The sequence below is a fragment of the Oncorhynchus mykiss genome, chromosome 2 (assembly GCF_013265735.2).
Source record: "Oncorhynchus mykiss isolate Arlee chromosome 2, USDA_OmykA_1.1, whole genome shotgun sequence".
NCBI lineage: Eukaryota > Metazoa > Chordata > Actinopteri > Salmoniformes > Salmonidae > Oncorhynchus > Oncorhynchus mykiss.
Genome location: NC_048566.1, coordinates 26,895,515 through 26,917,373, shown reverse-complemented (window position 1 = coordinate 26,917,373; position 21,859 = coordinate 26,895,515). Strand labels below are relative to the sequence as shown.

General features: G+C 41.1%; 3 protein-coding genes across 6 annotated transcripts; 1 reads left to right on the top strand and 2 right to left on the bottom strand.

Annotated features, from left to right (window-relative positions):
- Nucleotides 1-223: 223 nt before the first annotated feature.
- On the top strand, nucleotides 224-5,976 carry LOC110485162 (actin-binding Rho-activating protein). Of its 3 annotated transcripts, none has more exons than XM_021556245.2 (2): nucleotides 224-334; nucleotides 4,209-5,976. In XM_021556245.2, exon 2 carries the CDS (start codon nucleotides 4,273-4,275, stop codon nucleotides 4,768-4,770), a length of 498 nt encoding a protein of 165 aa, XP_021411920.2. In that variant the 5' UTR covers nucleotides 224-334; nucleotides 4,209-4,272; the 3' UTR covers nucleotides 4,771-5,976. The 3 variants fall into 3 exon arrangements, with proteins under 3 accessions (XP_021411920.2, XP_021411912.2, XP_021411905.2); XM_021556237.2 differs by having other exon boundaries at nucleotides 238-467; XM_021556230.2 differs by having other exon boundaries at nucleotides 238-463; nucleotides 4,209-5,974.
- Nucleotides 5,977-8,206: 2,230 nt separating this feature from the next.
- On the bottom strand, nucleotides 8,207-12,473 carry LOC110533712 (histidine triad nucleotide-binding protein 3-like). Its single transcript, XM_036934604.1, has 4 exons — nucleotides 12,428-12,473; nucleotides 10,224-10,293; nucleotides 9,551-9,677; nucleotides 8,207-8,861 (listed from the first exon to the last, which is right to left on the bottom strand). The coding sequence occupies exons 2-4, from the start codon at nucleotides 10,283-10,285 to the stop codon at nucleotides 8,796-8,798; spliced, it is 255 nt and encodes an 84-aa protein (XP_036790499.1). The 5' UTR covers nucleotides 10,286-10,293; nucleotides 12,428-12,473; the 3' UTR covers nucleotides 8,207-8,795.
- A 1,489-nt stretch (nucleotides 12,474-13,962) lies between these two features.
- Nucleotides 13,963-19,445, bottom strand: LOC110485145 (nuclear receptor coactivator 7). Of its 2 annotated transcripts, XM_021556215.2 has the most exons (7): nucleotides 18,783-19,445; nucleotides 18,044-18,182; nucleotides 16,590-16,736; nucleotides 16,064-16,216; nucleotides 15,831-15,926; nucleotides 15,535-15,608; nucleotides 13,963-15,354 (listed from the first exon to the last, which is right to left on the bottom strand). In XM_021556215.2, exons 1-7 carry the CDS (start codon nucleotides 18,806-18,808, stop codon nucleotides 15,219-15,221), a joined length of 771 nt encoding a protein of 256 aa, XP_021411890.1. In that variant the 5' UTR covers nucleotides 18,809-19,445; the 3' UTR covers nucleotides 13,963-15,218. The 2 variants fall into 2 exon arrangements, with proteins under 2 accessions (XP_021411890.1, XP_021411897.1); XM_021556222.2 differs by lacking the exons at nucleotides 18,044-18,182; nucleotides 18,783-19,445 and adding an exon at nucleotides 17,226-17,485.
- Between the last annotated feature and the right edge of the window lie 2,414 nt (nucleotides 19,446-21,859).

Sequence of the window (21,859 nt, the reverse complement as noted above, 5' to 3'; positions counted from 1 at the left end):
GTGCTTATTATTCTGTATAGCTGCAACATAACTGCTTCATAAATGAGGGTGCATCATTTTACTGTAGAGGGAGCTAATGATCCACCAACTAAACATATCCCAGGGGTAACCGCTTTACTTCAGAACACCGCTCACTGACAGGGCACGTGACACCTCCTCAACGATTGGATCAAAATTTAGCCGCCTGCATCATCACCACATTGTCATTGGCTACTTTGGATGCCTATCAGTGTTTTTCACTGTTCCAATGTAAAGTTCCATAGCATGGATACAATGTTGCTAACAGACACACGTTCCACAGGCTACATCAGTGTTCGTGACAAGAAGTGTTAAGGTACCAAAAATCAAATATCAGGACCAATGTCAGCTATTCATAACGGGTCGACACGGACAGAAGAAGAAAATCTCAGAATAAGCAATACATCGACTTTGACATTGTAGCAGTGACACTTGTCACCTTACCGTATGTATGTCACTTTCCGTTTACAGATGTGTGCTCACTTTGCATTCCTATATTTCTTGTAATGTGAAATTAATTTGTGCGAGATTAATTCATTATTTTTCATTTATAACGCAATCTGGAACAGGGTATCATGTACCCTAAACATTTGAGGGTTCACAAAGTATGTGAGGATGGCAGTGGGTGGTCCCCTTCCAGAAGTTTGCGAATTTAGGCAGCTTTTTCCTGCAATCTAGAGCCACAATCATTATGCTTAATTCTATGTAAAAAATATATGTTTATTTTACTGCATATCTAAGCATACCTCCAGAGCTCTCTGTATCCTCCTGACTGTTTTTTTTTAAGAAACTAAATATATATATATCTACAGGTCTACTAAAATCTAGGTAAAAGATTCAAAGGAATGTGAGTCTTATTCAGTACATTTAGTAATTGCTAGCTTTTCTATAGACTACCAACCTTGCCAGCAGGCATGCCAGCTAAGATAGATAGACAAGCTAGCTACTCATAACTTGATTGATAGCCTGAAATTGGTAGCTAGTTATGAGGTTGGGTGATTGGGAACCTATCTGGACTAGCTAAACCCAACTTCATAAAATTGCTAGGTGGCTAGTAGTATTACAGAGAAACAACAAAATATTTGACAAAAACGTTTATAATATATATATATATATATACTCAGCAAAATAGTATATTCAACATGCAACCATTACAAAGATTTTACTGAGTTACTAGTCACAGATACCTTAATAATAAATGTAGGGGCGTGGATCAGAAAACCAGTCAGTATCTGGTATGACCACCATTTGCCTCATGCAGCGCAACACAACTCCTTCGCACAGAGTTGATCAGGCAGATTGTGGACTGTAGAATGTTGTCCCACTCCTCTTCAATGGCTGTGCGAAGTTGCTGGATATTAGCGGGAACTAGAACACGCTGTCGTACACATCAATCCAGAGCATCCCAAACATGTGCAGTGGGTGATATGTCTGGTGAGTATGCAGGCCATGGAAGAACTGGGACATTTTCAGCTTCCAGAAATTGTGTACAGATCCTTGCGCCATAGAGCTGTGCATTATCATGCTGAAACATGAGGTGATGGCGGTGGATGAATGGCACAATGGGCCTCAGGATCTCGTCACGGTATCTCTGTGCATTCAAATTGCCACCAATAAAATGCAATTGTGTTTGTTGTCCATAGCTTATGCCTGCCCATACCATAACCCTACCGCCACCATGAGGCACTCTGTTCAAAATGTTGACATCAGCAACCTGCTCGCCCCCACAACACCATACACGCTGTCTGCCATCTGAAATGTACAGTTGAAACCGGGATTCATCCATGAAGAGCACACTTCTCCAGCGTGGCCTTCGAAGGTGAGCATTTGCCCACTGGAGTCGGTTACGACGCCAAACTGCGGTCAAGTCATGTCCCTGGTGAGGATGACGAGAACCCAGATGAGCTTCCCTGAGACGGTTTCTGACAGTTTGTGCAGAAGTTAATCAGTTGTGAAAACCCACAGTTTCATCAGCTGTCTGGGTGGCTGGTCTCAGACGATCCCGCAGGTGAAGAAGTCGGATGTGCAGGTCCTTGGCTTGCGTGGTTACACGTCTGCGGTTGTGAGGCCGGTTGGACGTACTGCCAAATTCTTTAAAACATTTAATTATCCGGCAACAGCTCTGGTGGACATTCCTGCAGTCAGCATTTGCATGCTCCCTCAAAACTTGACACATCTGTGGCATTCTGTTCTGTGACAGAACTGAATATTTTAAAGTGGCCTTTTATTGTCCCCAGCACAAGGTGCCCCTTCGTAACGATTATGCTGTTTTATCAGCTTCTTGATATGCCACACCTGTCAGGTGGATGGATTATCTTGGCAAAAGAGAAATTCTCACCAAGAGGTACAGTACCAGTCAAAAGATTGGACACGCCTACTCAAAGGGGTTTTCAAATTCTTTTACTATTTTCTACATTGTAGAATAATAGTGAACACATCAAAACTATGAAATAACACATATGGAATCATGTAGTAACCAAAAAAGGGTTAAACGAATCAAAATATATTTTATATTTGAGTTTCTTCAAAGTAGCCACCCTTTGCCTTGATGACAGCTCTGCACACTCTTGGCATTCTCTCAACCAACTTCACCTGTAATGCTTTTCCAACAGTCTTGAAGGAGTTCCCACATATGTTGAGCACTTGTTGGCTGCTTTTCCTTCACTCTGCTGTCCAACTCATCCCAAACCATCTCAATTGGGTTGAGGTTGGGTGATTGTGTAGGCCAGGTCATCTGATGCAGCACTCCATCACTCTGCTTCTTGGTCAAATAGCCCTTACACAGGCTGGAGTGTATGTTGGGTCATTGTCCTGTTGAAAAACAAATGATAGTCCCACTAAGCGCAAACCTGATGGAATGGTGTATCCCTGCAGAATGCTGTGGTAGCCATGCTGGTTAAGTGTGACTTGAATTCTAAATAAATCACTGACAAACCACCATCACACCTCCTCCTCCATGCTTGACGGTGGGAACTACACTCTGCGTCTCACAGACACAGCGGTTGGAACCAAAAATCTCTAATTTGGACTCATCAGACCAAAGGACAGATTTCCACCAGTCTAATGTCCATTGCTCGTGTTTCCTGGCCCAAGCAAGTCTCTTCTTCTTATTGGTATCCTTTAGTAGTGGTTTCTTTGCAGCAATTCGACCATGAAGGCCTTATTCACACAGTCTCCTCTGAACAGTTAATGTTGAGATGTGTCTGTTACTTGAACTCAGTGAAGCATTTATTTAGGCTGTAATTTCTGAGGCTGGTAACTCTAATGAATTTATCCTCTGCAGCAGAGGTAACTCTGGGTCTTCCTTTCCTGTGGCGGTCCTCATGAGAGCCAGTTTCATTATAGCTCTTGATGGTTTTTACGACTGCACTTGAAGAATCTTTCTAATGTTCTGGGTTGACTGACCTTCATGTCTTAAAGTAAAGATTGTTGTTTCTCTTTGCTTATTTGAGCTGTTCTTACCATAATATGGACTTGGTATTTTACCAAATATAACTATCTTCTGTATACCACCCCTACCTTGTCACAACACATCTGATTGGCTCAAACACATTAAGAAGGAAAGATATTCCACAAATGAACTTTTAACAAGTCACACCTGTTAAATGAAATGCATTCCAGGTGACCTCATGAAGCTGGTTGAGAGAAGTGTGTGTGCAAAGCTGTCATCAAGGCAAAGGGTGGCTACTTTGAAGAATCTCAAATATAACATATTTTGATTTGTTTAACACTTTTTTGGGTTACTACATTCCATGTGTTATTTCATAGCTTTGATGTCTTCACTATTATTCTACAATGTAGAACATTTTAAAGTAAGGAAAACCCGTGAAATGAGTCGGTGTATCCAAACTTTTGACTGGTACTGTATATATATATATATATATATATTTTTTTACAGGACAAATCTGAGGGGGCACGTGCCCATGTGCCTCCTATGGGTATGAAACCTCTGATCTGGAAGAACTCTCACCTTCATCAGAGCATTAGTAGGATGATGACCTGTTATTATAAACTATATTAGTTATAATAAAGTTATCATAACTTTATTCAGGGTGTAATTAAGTGTTTAAATAGGGTATTTGTGATGAGTACTTTGTCTCCGTAAATTAGAAATAGGCCTAGGCTACCATACACAGACATGTAATTGTGCTCTCAACAGTTGTTCATTAAAACTTTTATTACACCCACAGAAAATGAACTATGCCTAAAAGTGGACGGACCACTTAATATGTACAAGACATCTGAGACACCACCATGGAGAACAACGATGACAGGACCGTGTGTGTGACGTCAGTGAAAGGGTTAAAGGACAACTGGCAGAGATGGTCCAACGAGCACCAGGAGTACCAGAAAGACAACCCCTTCAGTAACGACCGGGGGGCTATGGTGAGTGCGACTGCCCAGCAGCAGAGGCTCCAGCGGGACCAGGATGGCTACGGGAGGCCCCAGGAGGGCTCCTTGACAGAGCAGAGGGGCCAGGACGCCCACATCCACATCAGCCGGGAGGTGGAGGAGCTCTGCCAGGTGATCAGGGACATCGGGGAAAGCTGTGGGGACGGAGGCAGCGAGGAGAGACCTGTGGTGACAGTGGAGTTTGGGAAGCTGTTTGAGCACTATGTGAACATCTCCAACAAGGTGGTGGGGATCCTGCTGAGGGCCAGAAAACAAGGCCTGGTCAGCTTTGAAGGGGAGATGCTGTGGCAGGGGCAGGATGACAGGGTCCTCATCACACTGCTACAGTCACCAGGATGAGATGACAGGGTCGTCTCTATGCTGCTTCAGTGACCAGGTTAATGCAGCTGACGGACAAGTCAGTAACCAAGGCCCTGTCCAGAAACATCCCCTAGCCCTTGGCTTAGGCACTCATGTACAGTAGTTGTGAAAGGATTGGCTAGGTCTAAGCAATATGATAAATTACATTAGGTAGCAAGGTGCAGCTACAACACCTATCAATTCTTTCAGATTTACACCTGCACCTAGTAGGGGTAGTTGTTTCTGGACAGGCCCCAAGAGAACCAACCTGTGGCAGCAGTGACATGCAATATGTAGGATGAACCTGAGCCTATTGGCCTGAATGGACCTTGCGTTGCATTCCCAGTTACACCACTACACTGTAATCTACATAGCGTTTACAATGTTCCTTAGCAACCTTTGTAATTAGACACAGAGGAAAGGTGTACTTTTTAGGGCACAAATAAAACACACTGACACTGTAGGCTTATGTTAGAAATGCTGGAAGGAGGCTATGAAACTGCATACATGGTTGACAATGTAGCAAAATGTACCACCATTTTATTTACATTCAGTAGAAATAGCACATCACTTTTTGGGCCACTGGAATTTGTGGAATTCACACTGTACTAAATTCACATTGTTCAATTTAACAAGAGTTGTTTGAGGAATGCTTTTGCAGCTACTTGCACTCATAACACAATATGATGAAATATACTCCTCATTTGAAAAATAATTATTTTGTCACCAACTAATATACTTTATTCCGCACACACACACACACACGTGTTCATGTTTACAAAGGAAAGCACTGATGTTTTTCAATAAAGTCTTCCAACAGATCACCAAAAATGACTGTTAATTCATGATAAATTGCATTAGAATGATAGGTAACACTTTATACTTTTTATAAGGCATTGGAAAAGGGTCATAAACATTTATATCAAGTCATAAAGCCTTATAACTGCATACTTTACATTAAGTGTTACTGAATGATGTTTCCCATTAATGAGAGACCAGGAAGGAAATGTAATACCCTAGTGGAGGCAGCAATGCATCATTTATTTAACCTAACCATGAACAACCATTTACATAAATACATGTAGAGATTTTTTTACAGCAACACGTCAACCAATAAATACAAACACATGACGCTCTCAATTTCATGCAGCAGCATACAACTAAACATACATTACATAACCGAAAGGTTGCTAGATCGAATCCCCGAGCTGACAAGGTAAAAATCTGTCGTTCTGCCCCTGAACAATGCAATTAACCCACTGTTCCTAGACCGTCATTGTAAACAAGAATTTGTTCTTAACTGACTTGCCTAGTTAAGTAAAGGTCAAATATATATATACACATTTAATAATTACTTTGTTGAGTGTTCCATCGGGCTGCAGTGCATAACAAAATTAAGAATCACTCTCCAACATTCCTAATAAAATAACACAGTTAATGTAGAGTATTGTGTTAAATGAATGTGTGACTCAAGAAACAATTGTTTATGGATGACTGAGCTCCTATTATGCATCTTGATGAATTAGTAATGTAGGTATTATTCAGTGAATATATTAAACCGCCACACTCCAGCATACACTTCCATGTTACTCTTTGATCATATATGATTGATTACCATTCATGCAAAACAGTTGCTTTTCTGACCACTTGACTGAGGCCTAAAAGAGCTCATACTTCTCATTATGTTTCTCTGCTTTCAGTTATTTTACCTCATAATACAAGATCCTGTTGACAGGGACTGCATCGCGAATGGCACACTATTCATTGAACTACTTCTGAGCCCAGATGGGGAAAGGGTGCCATTTGGGATGCCGGCCAGTGGCACAATGCACATGCATTACTCATCTTTATCAAAGGTATCCTGCAATGAGACTTACAGTATGTTTCCCAGTCCCAATACATCCCATTCACTTACCATTCTCAGGTCTCCTGGTCATGATCACTTAAGAATGTCTTTACGTTACTAATCGTTCTTTACATTAATACTGGAGCCTATGCACACACATGTACACTGCTCAAAAAAATAAAGGGAACACTTAAACAACACAATGTAACTCCAAGTCAATCACACTTCTGTGAAATCAAACTGTCCACTTAGGAAGCAACACTGATTGACAATAAATTTCACATGCTGTTGTGCAAATGGAATAGACAACAGGTGGAAATTATAGGCAATTAGCAAGACACCCCCAATAAAGGAGTGGTTCTGCAGGTGGGGACCACAGACCACTTCTCAGTTCCTATGCTTCCTGGCTGATGTTTTGGTCACTTTTGAATGCTGGCGGTGCTTTCACTCTAGTGGTAGCATGAGGGTCTACAACCCACACAAGTGGCTCAGGTAGTGCAGCTCATCCAGGATGACACATCAATGCGAGCTGTGGCAAGAAGGTTTGCTGTGTCTGTCAGCGTAGTGTCCAGAGCATGGAGGCGCTACCAGGAGACAGGCCAGTACATCAGGAGACGTGGAGGAGGCCGTAGGAGGGCAACAACAAGGCAGCAGGACCGCTACCTCCGCCTTTGTGCAAGGAGGAACACTGCCAGAGCCCTGCAAAATGACCTCCAGCAGGCCACAAATGTGCATGTGTCTGCTCAAACGGTCAGAAACAGACTCCATGAGGGTGGTATGAGGGCCCGATGTCCACAGGTGGGGGTTGTGCTTACAGCCCAACACCGTGCAGGACGTTTGGCATTTGCCAGAGAACACCAAGATTGGCAAATTCGCCACTGGCGCCCTGTGCTCTTCACAGATGAAAGCAGGTTCACACTGAGCACGTGACAGACGTGGAGAACGTTCTGCTGCCTGCAACATCCTCCAGCATGACCGGTTTGGCGGTGAGTCAGTCATGATGTGGGGTGGCATTTCTTTGGGGGGCCGCACAGCCCTCCATGTGCTCGCCAGAGGTAGCCTGACTGCCATTAGGTACCGAGATGAGATCCTCAGACCCCTTGTGAGACCATATGCTGGTGCGGTTGGCCCTGGGTTCCTCCTAATGCAAGACAATGCTAGACCTCATGTGGCTGGAGTGTGTCAGCAGTTCCTGCAAGAGGAAGGCATTGATGCTATGGACTGGCCCGCCCGTTCCCCAGACCTGAATCCAATTGAGCACATCTGGGACATCATGTCTCGCTCCATCCACCACAACGCCACGTTGCACCACAGACTGTCCAGGAGTTGGCGGATGCTTTAGTCCAGGTTTGGGAGGAGATCCCTCAGGAGACCATCCGCCACCTGATCAGGAGCATGCCCAGGCGTTGTAGGTCATACAGGCACGTGGAGGCCACACACACTACTGAGCCTAATTTTGACTTGTTTTAAGGACATTACATCAAAGTTGGATCAGCCTGTAGTGTGGTTTTTCACTTTAATTTTGAGTGTGACTCCAAATCCAGACCTCCATGGGTTGATAAATTTGATTTCCATTGATCATTTTTGTGTGATTTTGTTGTCAGCACATTGAACTATGTAAAGAAAAAACTATTTAATAAGAATATTTCATTCATTCAGATCTAGGATGTGTTATTTTAGTGTTCCCTTTATTTTTATGAGCAGTGTATATTTGTATCACTTTTGATATCTTTCTTTACCAAGGGTAAAATGACCCCAAAATCATTCCAGTCATTACTATTTCATATACTGTGCTAAAAAATAAAGCGTAACTATTGGTAATTTTCACAAAAGTTTTTAGAATTAGAAGGAAAAAATATTTAGCTTAATTTCTGATTTGACTGTTCAGCTTGATAGTAGAATTAAAAACCTCAGTTGAGTTGATTTGTACCATCATCACTAGTCTCACTGTAACCTGCTAGGGAGTATAGTACTCTCACACAGAGAACCACGGAGGGAGACCAGAACAGTCCTGACGTGCTCACTTCACTACTAGTAAGGTAACCCCGTTTCTCACTGGACCAGCCCAGACTGCAACCCACCACTCAGTTGGTCTCTCCCTTAAGAGTTCAGCTGCTGAATCAACTGGTCCGCCTGAAGTAGACAAACACACATAGTACAATAATAAATAAATTACAATTCATGGCTTCTTCATGGCTTTTTGATGTCTGAATTTCCAGTCCATTGTCAAGCTCATGTAGTGTATCTAAAGGTAGAAAAACAAAAGCTCTTGCATGAGGTGAGAGCTTGCAAACCAACCTGATGGGAATAGACTGATATGGGTGAGTGTCCCTGACATACTGTATAGATGGCCATCCTTTAACCTGGGAAGACCCATATACACACCAAAGTCAGACACAGGTAAAAACAGGTTTCTTAGTCCGGTGTATTTGGGGCTTTAGTCACCTTACTTCATCCCATCAGATTTCCCCAGTACAGTAGTCTCCACATGGAGTTAATCGACCATGAAAGCTGGCAGTGATAATGCAGTGAGAGATTAGTGTTGGCTGACTGGCTCTTGACAAAAACACAACAGCCAGAGTGAAATAAAAGAGCTGCTAGAACAGGAACAATGGAGCTGTTCATCATCTGCCAATCTAGACTGTCTAACTACATGTATATGTTTTTAAAAAAGCCCTCTTTCCCAAACACAATGCTAACAAGCTACTCCGACAAGTCTAAATGAGTGGAGTTGATGTGTTGGTGTCCAGGTGCTGTCAAGGCAGCAAGGCAAGGGAAATTGTTGTTCTATCCCGACTGTGGTATAGACGAACACTGAACTCAATAGGTGGATAATATTACCACAGAACAGACAATGTGGGGGGAATAGTGAAACATTTATCACACAAATTCTGACAGCTACTGTACTACAATGGCCAATTGAAAGAGACTTACCATGACAAACCAATAGGAGTTGGGTCTGTAGAAGAGGCGGGACATGAAGCCCATTTGACTGGCAGGTGCCAACACATGGTGATGCAGGTGAGAGACAGAACAGAATGGGGGCCAGTGGAAGCCAAACCTGTAGACAGAAGCAGGCAATGTTTATTTTATTTTTGTCTCTGCATGATCTGCTGTGACAACAGCAGCATGTTCAAAATGCTAAATTCTACAGACTACAGAATGTGATTTGCTGTTGTATGTCATTGCATTAAGCCAAACCAATCAAATATGCATGCATAGCAAACATTTGGCCTATAGAATTGGAGTCACTTGTTAATAAAAGGGCCGGGACGATACCAGTATTGCAACACTCGTCAGTATCGTGGCAAAGAAACAAAAACACAACATGGATTTAACTTATTTTGAAAAACAGCCCTAATGTTGTAAAGTTATCATTATGTTGTCATCTAGTCACATTTGTTCATTTTTCAGGCTAAATCACACAATACTTTGCATACAGCAGGTTTTTAAAGAACCAAAGAGTTTGCTTGTATTGAATTTTTTTTGCCATGGAAAACATATCTCAATACTGGTATTGTCACAGCCCTAATAACATCTGAAGATTGAAAAACGCTCCTTCATTTGAATCATGTGACATTGACTGGAGAGAATGTTGTGGTCATACCTAACATCTCTGAGGTCTAAGACATTGTTCTTCTGAAGGATCTCCATCCCTATCTCCACCATCTTCTCTACTGATCACAGACACAGCAGGATAATCAGTTAAAACACACACACACACTGTCACACCCTGACCTTAGTATTCTTTGTTTTCCTTGTTATTTTGGTTAGGTCAGGGTGTGTGACATGGGTGATGTATGTGTTTTTGGCTTGTCTAGGGGTTTTTGTATGTTTATGGGGCTGTTTCCCTTCTAGGTATATTGTATGTCTATGGTTGCCTAGATTGGTTCTCAATTAGAGGCAGCTGTCTATCGTTGTCTCTGATTGGGAACCATATTTAGGCAGCCATATTCTGTGGGTACTTGTTTCTGTTTCACCACACGGTACTGTTTCGGTTTTTCACGTTTCGTTTATTGTTTTGTACTGTTTCGGTTTTTCATTCAAATCTACTATGGACACTTACCACGCTGCATTTTGGTCCGATCCCTGCTACACCTCCTTCAGATGAAGAGGAGGAAATCAGCCGTGACACACACACTCTAGAGGTCGACTGATTATGATTTTAACGCCGATACCGATTATTGGAGGAACCGAGTAATCGGACAATTTATTTTTTCATTTATTTGTAATAATGACAATTACAACAATACTGAATGAACACTTATTTTTATTTATTATAAGTTAAAACAAACATCAATAAAATAAATTTAGCCTCAAATAAATAATTAAACAAGTTCAATTTGTTTTAAATAATGCAAAAACAAAGTGTTGGAGAATAAAGTAAAAGTGCAATATGTGCCATGTAAAAAAAAAAAAAAAAATCTAACTTTTAAGTTCCTTGCTCAGAACATGAGAACACATGAAAGCTGTTGGTTCCTTTTAACGAGTCTTCAATATTCCCAGGTAAGAAGTTTTAGGTTGTAGTTACTATAGAAATTTTAGGACTATTTTTCTTATACGATATGTATTTCATTACTTTGACCATTGGATGTTCTTATAGGCACTTTAGTATTGCCAGTATAACAGTATAGCTTCCGTCCCTCTACTCACCCCTACCTGGACTCGAACCAGGAACACATCGACAACAGCCACCCTCGAAGCAGCGTTACCCATCGTTCCATAAAAGCCACGGCCTTTGCAGAGCAAGGGGAACAACTACTTCCAAGGTCTCAGAGTGAGTGACGTCACCGATTGAAACGCTATTAGCGCGCACCCCGCTAACTAGCTAGCCATTTCACACCAGCCTAATCCCGGGAGTTGATAGGCTTGAAGTCATAATCAGCTCAATGCTTGAAGCAATGCGAAGAGCTGCTGGCAAACGCACGAAAGTGCTGTTTGAATGAATGCTTACGAGCCTGCTGCTGCCTACCACCGCTCAGTCAGACTGCTCTATCAAATCAAAGACTTAATTATAACATAATAACACAGAAATACGAGCCTTAGGTCATTAATATGGTCAAATCCGGAAACTATCATTTTGAAAACAAGACATATTCTTTCAGTGAAGTATGGAACTGTTAAGTATTTTATCTAAACGGGTGGCATCCATAAGTCTAAATATTCCTGTTATTGCACAACCTTCAATGTTATGTCATAATTACGTAAAATTCTGGCAAATTAGGTGGCCCAAACTGTTGCATATACACTGACTCTGGTGCAATGAACGCAAGAGAAGTGAGACAATTTCACCTGGTTAATATTGCCTGCTAACCTGGATTTCTTTTAGCTAAATATGCAGGTTTAAAAATATATACTTCTGTGTATTGATTTTAAGAAAGGCATTGATGTTTATGGTTAGGTACAGTCGTGCAACGATTGTGTTTTTTTCGCAAGTGCACTTTTGTTAAATCATCCCCCGTTTGGCGAAGTTGGCTGTCTTTGTTAGGAAGAAATAGTCTTCACACAGTTCGCAACAAGCCAGGTCACACAGTTCGCAACGAGTCATGTTAGCAGGCAATATTAACTAAATATGCAGGTTTTAAAATATACTTGTGTATTGATTTTAAGAAAGGCATTGATGTTTATGGTTAGGTATACATTGGAGCAACGACTTTCCTTTTTCGCGAATACACACCGCATCGATTATATGCAACGCAGGACACGCTAGATAAACTAGTAATATCATCAATCATGTGTAGTTAACTAGTGTTTATGATTGATTGATTGTTTTTTTTTATAAGGTAAGTTTGATGCTAGCTAGCAACATACCTTGGCTTCTTACTGCATTCGTGTAACAGGCAGGCTCCTCGTGGAGTGCAATGTAATCAGGTGGTTAGTGCGTTGGACTAGTTAACCGTAAGGTTGCAAGATTGAATCCCAGAGCTGACAAGGTAAAAATCTGTCGTTCTGCCCCTGAACAAGGCAGTTAACCCACCGTTCCTAGGCCATCATTGAAAATAGAATGTGTTCTTAACTGACTTGCCTCGTTTAATAAAGGTGTTCATTTTTTTTAATGTATTTTTAAATCAGCCAAATCGGTGTCCAAAAATACCGATTTCCAATTGTTTTGAAAACTTGAAATCGGCCCTAATTAATCGGCCATTCCGACTAATCGGTCGACCTCTAACACACACCTTTAAAGTTGCATACCTAATGACACATGCTCTTTACTGAGTGACTTACAGTTTCCAACAGGGCACAACCAGGTAATGGTGGGGCTCGCTGGTTCAACTAGGACGTCCATCACAATCAGCATTGTTTTCAGTTTGGAAGCTAACCTGCCTAAAAACTATTTTTGGGGGATCAATACTGTATATTGTTTCCACATAGCTATGGAGTATGATCATAGAACAAAGGGGTTAACGGATTAGCTCAAATGACCTGTCATTAACTGTCAGTGGTCATCATTGTCGCCGTTTATCTGACAGCTAACATAGCTAGCCAACGTTAGTTAAGGTAACGTTAGCCTAGCTAGCTAGTTTATAGTTGGTGAGTCGACGGGAAAAGCAAACATTTACCCAACTTGGCAATATGCACTAATGACCACCTGAAGGCGGAAGTGAAACACGTCCCTCACTGAATCAGTCTAGATAAAATATTTACATTTTAGTCATTTAACAGATATGCTTTTCTATTTTCTGCCACATCTTCAACATGTATACGTTAATGCATCGATTATATTGCATTGTTGTTTTTGCCTAAATGATTTAAAGATGGGATTTTTTAAGCCATTTTCGTGTTCTGCAGCAGACAGACCTAGGAAAAGAACGATACAGATTAACTTGATTAATTTTACTGGTCATAGCCTATAATTTAGTTGATCTAACTCCTCCTTACTATTTACAGTAATAAAGATGTGCTCAATTGAGGTATTTTGTATTTTATTAGGATACCCATTAGCTCTTGCGAAAGCACATTAGGCTGTATCCTATGTAGACCTCGTTTTTGAGATAGCAGGTGTCGTTTTCATTAAACAAACGTCCTTTCTTTGACAGTACAACAAGATGTAAATCAATGCTGTGACATTTTATAATTTCTTTCAAAACCAATACTTGTACAATGACTGATGTGTGACTACTGAGGTGGCCTTAGGCTACCTATTGCTAGATTAATTTCAACATACAGAAATGACTGGGCATCTAGTATGATATTTCAAACTACTGGGTTAATCTAACACATGTCAAATCCTTTTGTTATTATAAATCTTGCTTTTATATTGTTGTTGATGAGATTAATATTAGTATTACTATTTCAGGCAATGATGCTTATTGATCTTATAACAATCAGTCACATAATCACACAGGTTTAAAGCACATTTTTGTCACCTGGAAATGCAGAATTTTAATGAGCCATTAACAGTGCCAGCACTGTACAGCACACATACAGAAAAACATACTTACAAACTCAACACATACAAATAGAACAGAACAAAGCAAACAAAACAAAATACTTCCCTAGATAACATTTATTTAAATAGTGGTTAGAACGTTGGAATCACCGTGCTGACAAGGTACAAATCTGTCGTTCTGCCCCTGAACAAGGCAGTTAACCCACTGTTCCTTGGCCGTCATTGTAAATAAGAACATCAAAGTAATGTGAAGAAGATGCCAAATTAAAACAATTCGTACATCTTATATCCTGTTTTGTTCTTGACATTTTTTTTCATTCTCTTTTACAAAGTTAAGAAAACATTTAACATGGGATTTAAACCCATACCTTTAGTACAAACCATTAGAGACCACAAGTGAATGGACTTCCAGGTATTTCTAAAGGTTTTTACAGTCCTCAGTTAACCAGGCAAAACACAGATACAACCAGGCGAAACACAGATACAATCTGAGTTAATGCTGGTATAATAGGTTACGCGCTGGTAAAACACAGCTAAAACCAGCCTAAAAGTCACGAGACCAGGTTTTACACAGGACAAACCCAGGGGAGAATGACTGCCCCCTCTCATTCAAGGCCAACCACAGTACTGCAGGCATTATTTGCAGAACACAGGATCCCCATTAATAGTGAATGGGAAGATGGCAATCTTTGTGTAAATAAAATAATAACAAACCAAAAAATAATGCTACTGATAATTGCTTCTATTATACCATATGTATGTGCTGGAACCGATTATTTTAAAATCGCACACAGAAGAAGTCATTATCATACTTTTGTAGCTAATGGCAGCGTGCCTTACCCCAATCTGCCTTCAATGTGAAAAACTCAATGAGAGGGGGCAGCACTGAGCTAGCCTGCAGCGTCACATCCTGGAGTAGCTCAAACTAAGCATGTTATGCCTACGTAAATCTCCCACATGAGACACCATCTTAACAGACTTCCTTGGCTTCAAATGCACTATTGAGTTTTCACATAGGAATGACTGGTGTCACATGATCAATGGCTTTGTCCGTTCATATATGAATTCAGCTCACTGTACTCTAACAGCTTGAGCACAGGCTAAACCTCACTGAACACAAGTAAAGCCATGTTGTAAACCATAGATAGACATGGCTCTGGCTTTTTTCTCTCTCTCTTTTCCGCTTCTGAGTCTCTCAGTGTCTCGCTCTGTTTACTGGACAGTCCAGACCTCCAGGTCCTGCACTGTGAAGTCTTGCTGGGTGGACAGGGGCTGGTTGTTGAAGGTGTGACAGGAGTAGCTGGCACCGTGGTACAGATCAGCATCCAGCCACAGGCCAAAAAGCCCCCTAGAGGTCAACAAGAGAAACATATATCAGACCAGCGCCAAGGGATGCGGTTTAGCCTATCTGATCTGTAGACATCAATGGGTTTGTGGAAGCTAACTCGATTTACTTTTAGATTAGGTATTTAGGTATTAGGTATTTTAGGCTTAGGTATTTCTGATAAAGAAAATTCTGAACACTTACCCTCCTCCACCAATCTGTAGAGAGTCCATATGGCCCCTGATGAAGTACGAGTTCTCACCACTCCACCTGTAGGCCTGTGTGAAGAGAGAGGTGTCAGACTAACTCACGACAGTCAGGGGAAAGATACTGTGATGTTGACCACAGCCTATTAACTACAACGACAGGGGCTGTATCTAAAATGATACCCTATTCCCTATAGTACAAAGGTAAGATCTGGTCAAACGTAGAAGTGAACTATATAGTGAATAGGATGCCATTTTGGACAAAGCCGTGCACACAACAGCATGCAGTGTTACCTTGAATGCAGGGTCGAAACTGTAGACAAAAGTCTCTCCTGTTCCGTAGCAACAGTCACTCACTCTGAAGGGATGGGAGGAGAAGGCACCAAACACCTGAGAGAGAGGAAAACAAACCTATTAGCATTTTACTGGGATCGTATGACCCATTCATAATGTAATAACAATGTACATGGATGTAATATTACGTTAAATGTCAATCATATAGAACAGTACGTTGTTGAGATGTCCACCTTTTTTTCCATGTCTTTGATGACCAGAAGCACAGGACTGTCGATGTGGGCCATTTGCCTGTACAGAGTCTTCAGGCTGGTGCCATGAATGGCTGTGCTGTAGACCAGGTTCCATGGATACCCCTGTGTCCTTGCTGGCATGTGATTGGCTAGCTGGGGTTTCAGAAACAGAGGATGAGATTGATGATGAGAAAATGTCCCATTAAATTCACATGTCAAAGCTGTGTAGTGTTGAGATGAGTATGTGCACTTTATTTGCCCGGAACTCAGTATAAATTGAAGAACCCCCAAAAAAGTCCCATATATTTAGCTTTGTACATATCAAATAAACCAAAGCACTAAGTTCCTCCCATGAGCTGGCTGTGTAGCTTATATAGTGCTGGGAGATGATTGCTTTACTTTTCCTTTACTTCATTAGGTTTATTTGATAAGTACAAAGCACCTTCATCAACATTTCTGTAAACATGCCAGGATTGACTGTATTAGCTACAGTGTTTCGTTTTGGTGTAGGTTAACAGTAACTCACACTCTCGATGTGGTGGTCATTAAGGAGCTGGCTGTGGTTTCGGAGAACAGGAAGTAAGTCCTCAGGCTCCTCGTCCTCAGAGCAGTTACCCTCCTCTGAGCTGCACACACTCCGTCGACGCTTCACTGCATCCTTCCCTGTGATGATCTGCAGGGAAATAACTCTTTAAGGGGAAAGTTCATGCAAATTACAAAATGACACATTGATTATGTCCCCAATATTATAATTTCCTGCATTCATGTTCAAATGATCTTAAAGTAACTTTATTAAGATACACAATCAATTTCAGATACTTGAAGATGATTTGGATATGAAACCACAACTCTGTTCAAACACACTCTCTTTTTCTCTCTGCTGTTAGTTTCTTAACCACACTGATATTGTAAAACATAAGGCTGAGTGATTAACTGACTCAAACGCAAACACACATAAAACATGAAACCACCCACAATCAGTACTAGTGAGGGAGGGTGGGTGATAAAAGACTAAATACAATCATTTATTTCCAAGAAATTACCATTTTTGCAGACCACCCAAAAACGACTCTTCTATCAACAAAAAAGGCATACAAACTAGTACATTATCTCACGCTAAACATTACAATTCATGAATATCTGAGTATAGTTAGCAACCCACCTCTACATATGGCTCCAGACATTTGTTTGCAAAGTAAAGCACCTTGATGTTCTCCTGCATTGGTCTCATGTCTACTAATATTCCTCTTAGTCTAACACTCATTTATACTAATAATGTAACATTAGCCTTAGTATATGATACTGTATGTACCACAGGCACAGGCAAGAGTGTGAACTGATAACCTGTACCCAACCATCAAATGCTCTCTTTTAAATAATTCAAGTTTCATCCCCCTAAATATCATTGGCTGATAGCAACCCTGCTTATGGTAACGTCAATGGCCACCTCCGTTTTGTGGTTCAGATTCTCGAAAAACAGGATGTCATTTTCAGTTAACTGAATTATGGGAAGTATGCCCAAATATGGTATGTCCACCAGGTGCAAAGTATGTAATTATTGCACTAACAGCAGTGGGCAAACAAGTAGCCTGGGTTCTAGTCTGTGTCTGCTAACCTTCCACTCTTTGTACTCCTGGGTTCTAGTCTGTCTGCTAACCTTCCACTCCTTGTACTCCATGCCATATGCCAAACATGTTTAGCATTATGAGAAGTGGCAAGGAGTGGAATGTTAGGAGAAGAAGACTGGTACCCAGGCTAACACATCTGTGCATTGCAGCGACAATGGTTGATAGATATTTCATCACAACAAACCTAGTCTGGAAAAATAAATGTCAAATTAAAAAAAGTTTCAAACTTGCTTAAATCTATTATTTCATACTTGCATCATTTTTCTAATCCATTCTTTATGGTGATAAACTGCTCTCATTGTATTAGAGATAGAGATCCTTGAGAGATAGAGATCCTTGAGTCAGAACTCACCTCCCAGTTTTTGGAGGCAGGGGCAGCTGGGTCGAGGAATAACTTGTCAATCACAGCCAGCTTGTCTTTCTCCACTACCAGATAGTGGGGATTATTGTGGTGTCTCATGTTGTTGTCCTTGGTGTAGAAGTGGTCAACCCTGAGGAGGCAATCACAATACCAGTCAAAAGCTTGGTATTGGTACACCTACTCATTCAAGGGTTTTTCCTATTTTTCCTACATCAATATATTGTTTATGTACTTTATATTATGTAATACATGTTTCACCAAAAGCCCACACACTATTCTACAATATTATTGAAACACAATCTAATCTAACAACCACAAGCCAGAAATCTTTAAACAAGTCTAAAGTTAACCAATTTCTGCATGGAAAAACAAGTCTTTCAGCTACTTTTCAGAAATAACACTTATAGGAAAAAGTTCATTAAGGGTCCAAATACATGACTACACACCATTGGAATGCCACTATCGGATCATGCATAGCCTTCACTTGTGGCTCACCACCCACATGAATTCTTGCACAGACAAGACCTGAAGTCTCATGCAGAAGAGGCTAGAGCTGACATAGGCCTAGCTATTCCCCCGAACAAGAAAACCCCCAAAAGCTGCAATATCAAAATCCCTCCCATTGCTCTAGCAAAGAAAGAGCAAGATTCGTCTTTACAAAACCTACAAAACCATATTTCTCCAAATCAAGCGTCCAGGTTTGGTATCCAAAGTAAGTATTGTGACTTACTCTTCAACGCTGTAATTGGCTCCCATGCTGAATAGTAGCCGGGGTAGAAAGGTGGTTCAGGGGATGGAAAAGGAGGTGAAGAAGAGAGGATGATGTGGTGAAGATGAGAGCGGATTGTCTGCAGGCTCAGAGCTTTAACAGCATGTCCACCCCATCTCAGCCATCTTATACTCCAGCGTTGCCTTAGATAAGCCCCTTTCACCATAAAACCCTTTCTTAAGGTCCTTCAAGGCTGCCTGGCATGGAGGATTTCATAATGGCGTTAGATAGCCTCTGTGACACATCTTGACTTGCTACAGTATGCTTCTCTGGGCTGGACCTGGTTCAGAAAATGACCGTGTTAATTCACTGTCTCAGAGATGCTAATTTACGAACAGATAAAGGTCTGGCTGACGGACACTGTCTATCTCTATCTGTCTCTTTTCTTGATACTTTTGTTTTATTGTAATCTGCACTCTATTGTGTGAAACACAGCCAGTCCCAATTGACTCCCTACCACTTCACTTTGGCCCTTACCCTTCAAGGTGTGCAGATCTGTAAGGTGGAAGCTCCTCCACTACATTGCATATACCTATCCATACCCTGTACAGTCTTCAAATCTCCAAGAGTTAGTGTCAAGAGGAAGGGGTAAGGAGCGAATTGGAAACTCTGTCTAAAAGAAAGCCAGGGGTCACAGAGGAGGCCAAGAGGTTACACAAGAGTAGCCAACCGTAAGATGGAAGAAATCCATATCAGACTGAGTGGGGGCTGATTATACAGACACACATGGAGGGTCGATGGTGTTGACAGTTACATGAATATGTGAAATGTATTTTATTAAGTTAAATATAAATGGACAACTTTCCATGAGTGAAAAACATTAATCATGCGCAATAGACAGCAGTGAGTTAAAGATCTACTGGTACCTACTGTATATAAAAAAATGAATGCAGATTGAGAAAACAATCTGGTATAGTGGGTGTGATTTCCAGGATAATTGCTTAATAATTACAGTTTGTACTGTACCTGTTAGACAACTTTCACTTGGCAGTTAAGCATCAATTAGTTGCTTCAACTCTCCTCCAATTCATGCAAATCCGCTCTCTGCCTCAGCATGTTCCAGATGAGTCATGGGAAATCTCACATGGACCTGGACATGCTAAAGGCATCCTTAGTGCATTTAAATATTAATTGTAACTAATTGAATGGCTGCTTTGGGATCGTGTACAAAATGCAAATCAGGCAATAAGTATTTAAACGAAAATGTGTATATTTAGATGGGGGATGGGGAAGAAGGCCATGGCATGTCTTTAGTTTGGTTTGCTGTGGTAGACTGCTGTAGACCCTGTGGCAGGCCCTCTATCAAAAACAATAGAGTAGAAGGATGAGGAATTATCATCCAGAATACAAACAGAGTTTGACACTTCATCAGACCATTCTCACAGAGACTTTGACTGGACCTAGGGATATTACATGTAAGAACCACTGAAACGTTGTATAGCGCAACCCCAATCTATGAAACCCATTGATTTAAAAAACGTACTGTTTCACACAGAGGTTATCATTCCAACTCTTATTGTGTGTTTTCATGTCAATAGTGGTGCATGTCTGAGTGATAATAGGCAGTAGAAAACATTTGTCTATCACCCCTAACCTGCGTCAGTTAGTCTTACCTGCTGTAAACTGTACGTGACAAATAACAGTTGATTTGGGATGGGAGAGATAGAGTAGGGTTCACACATAGGTCACAGACTCTAAAGAGGTGTCAGAGAACTAATAGGATTACTAGGCTACCATGTGAAAACAAAACTGTGAGGAGAATATTGACTGTTCAAAAGGTTTTGAAAGAGTAAACAGCATTCACTGGTAAAAGGCAAAAGTGCAGGTGTCAGCCCTCTTTAAAGATGGACTCCTGACGTCCACCTGTTCGCTCACAGATGTTGAGGAAGAGAAACTGCCTTACTGTAAAACAAAACTTTACTACTGTATTTATCATCCTCTGATAGGGAGTTGTCTCTTCCTCCTATATATGCACACAAATACCCATTTTATGAGCATTTTATGAGCATGAAATTAAATAGAGAAGTACTATCCACCTAGAAGCACATAGCCGTTCAACTGTCAAATATAGACAATGACTACATTGTAGCCTTTTTTTAAACTAGGCAAGTCAGTTAAGAACAAATTATTATTTACAATGATGGCCTACCAGGGAAGAGTGGGTTAACTGCCTTGCTCAGGGGCAGAATGACAGATTTTTTACCTTGTCAGCTCAAGGATTCAATCCAGCAACCTTTCGGTTACTGGTACAACACTCTAACCACTAGACTACCTGCCGCACCATTCAGTTACAGTGCCTTGCGAAAGTATTCGGCCCCCTTGAACTTTGCGACCTTTTGCCACATTTCAGGCTTCAAACATAAAGATATAAAACTGTATTTTTTTGTGAAGAATCAACAACAAGTGGGACACAATCATGAAGTGGAACGACATTTATTGGATATTTCAAACTTTAACAAATCAAAAACTGAAAAATTGGGCGTGCAAAATTATTCAGCCCCCTTAAGTTAATACTTTGTAGCACCACCTTTTGCTGCGATTACAGCTGTAAGTCGCTTGGGGTATGTCTCTATCAGTTTTGCACATCGAGAGACTGACATTTTTTCCCATTCCTCCTTGCAAAACAGCTCGAGCTCAGTGAGGTTGGATGGAGAGCATTTGTGAACAGCAGTTTTCAGTTCTTTCCACAGATTCTCGATTGGATTCAGGTCTGGACTTTGACTTGGCCATTCTAACACCTGGATATGTTTATTTTTGAACCATTCTATTGTAGATTTTGCTTTATGTTTTGGATCATTGTCTTGTTGGAAGACAAATCTCCGTCCCAGTCTCAGGTCTTTTGCAGACTCCATCAGGTTTTCTTCCAGAATGGTCCTGTATTTGGCTCCATCCATCTTCCCATCAATTTTAACCATATTCCCTGTCCCTGCTGAAGAAAAGCAGGCCCAAACCATGATGCTGCCACCACCATGTTTGACAGTGGGGATGGTGTGTTCAGCTGTGTTGCTTTTACGCCAAACATAACGTTTTGCATTGTT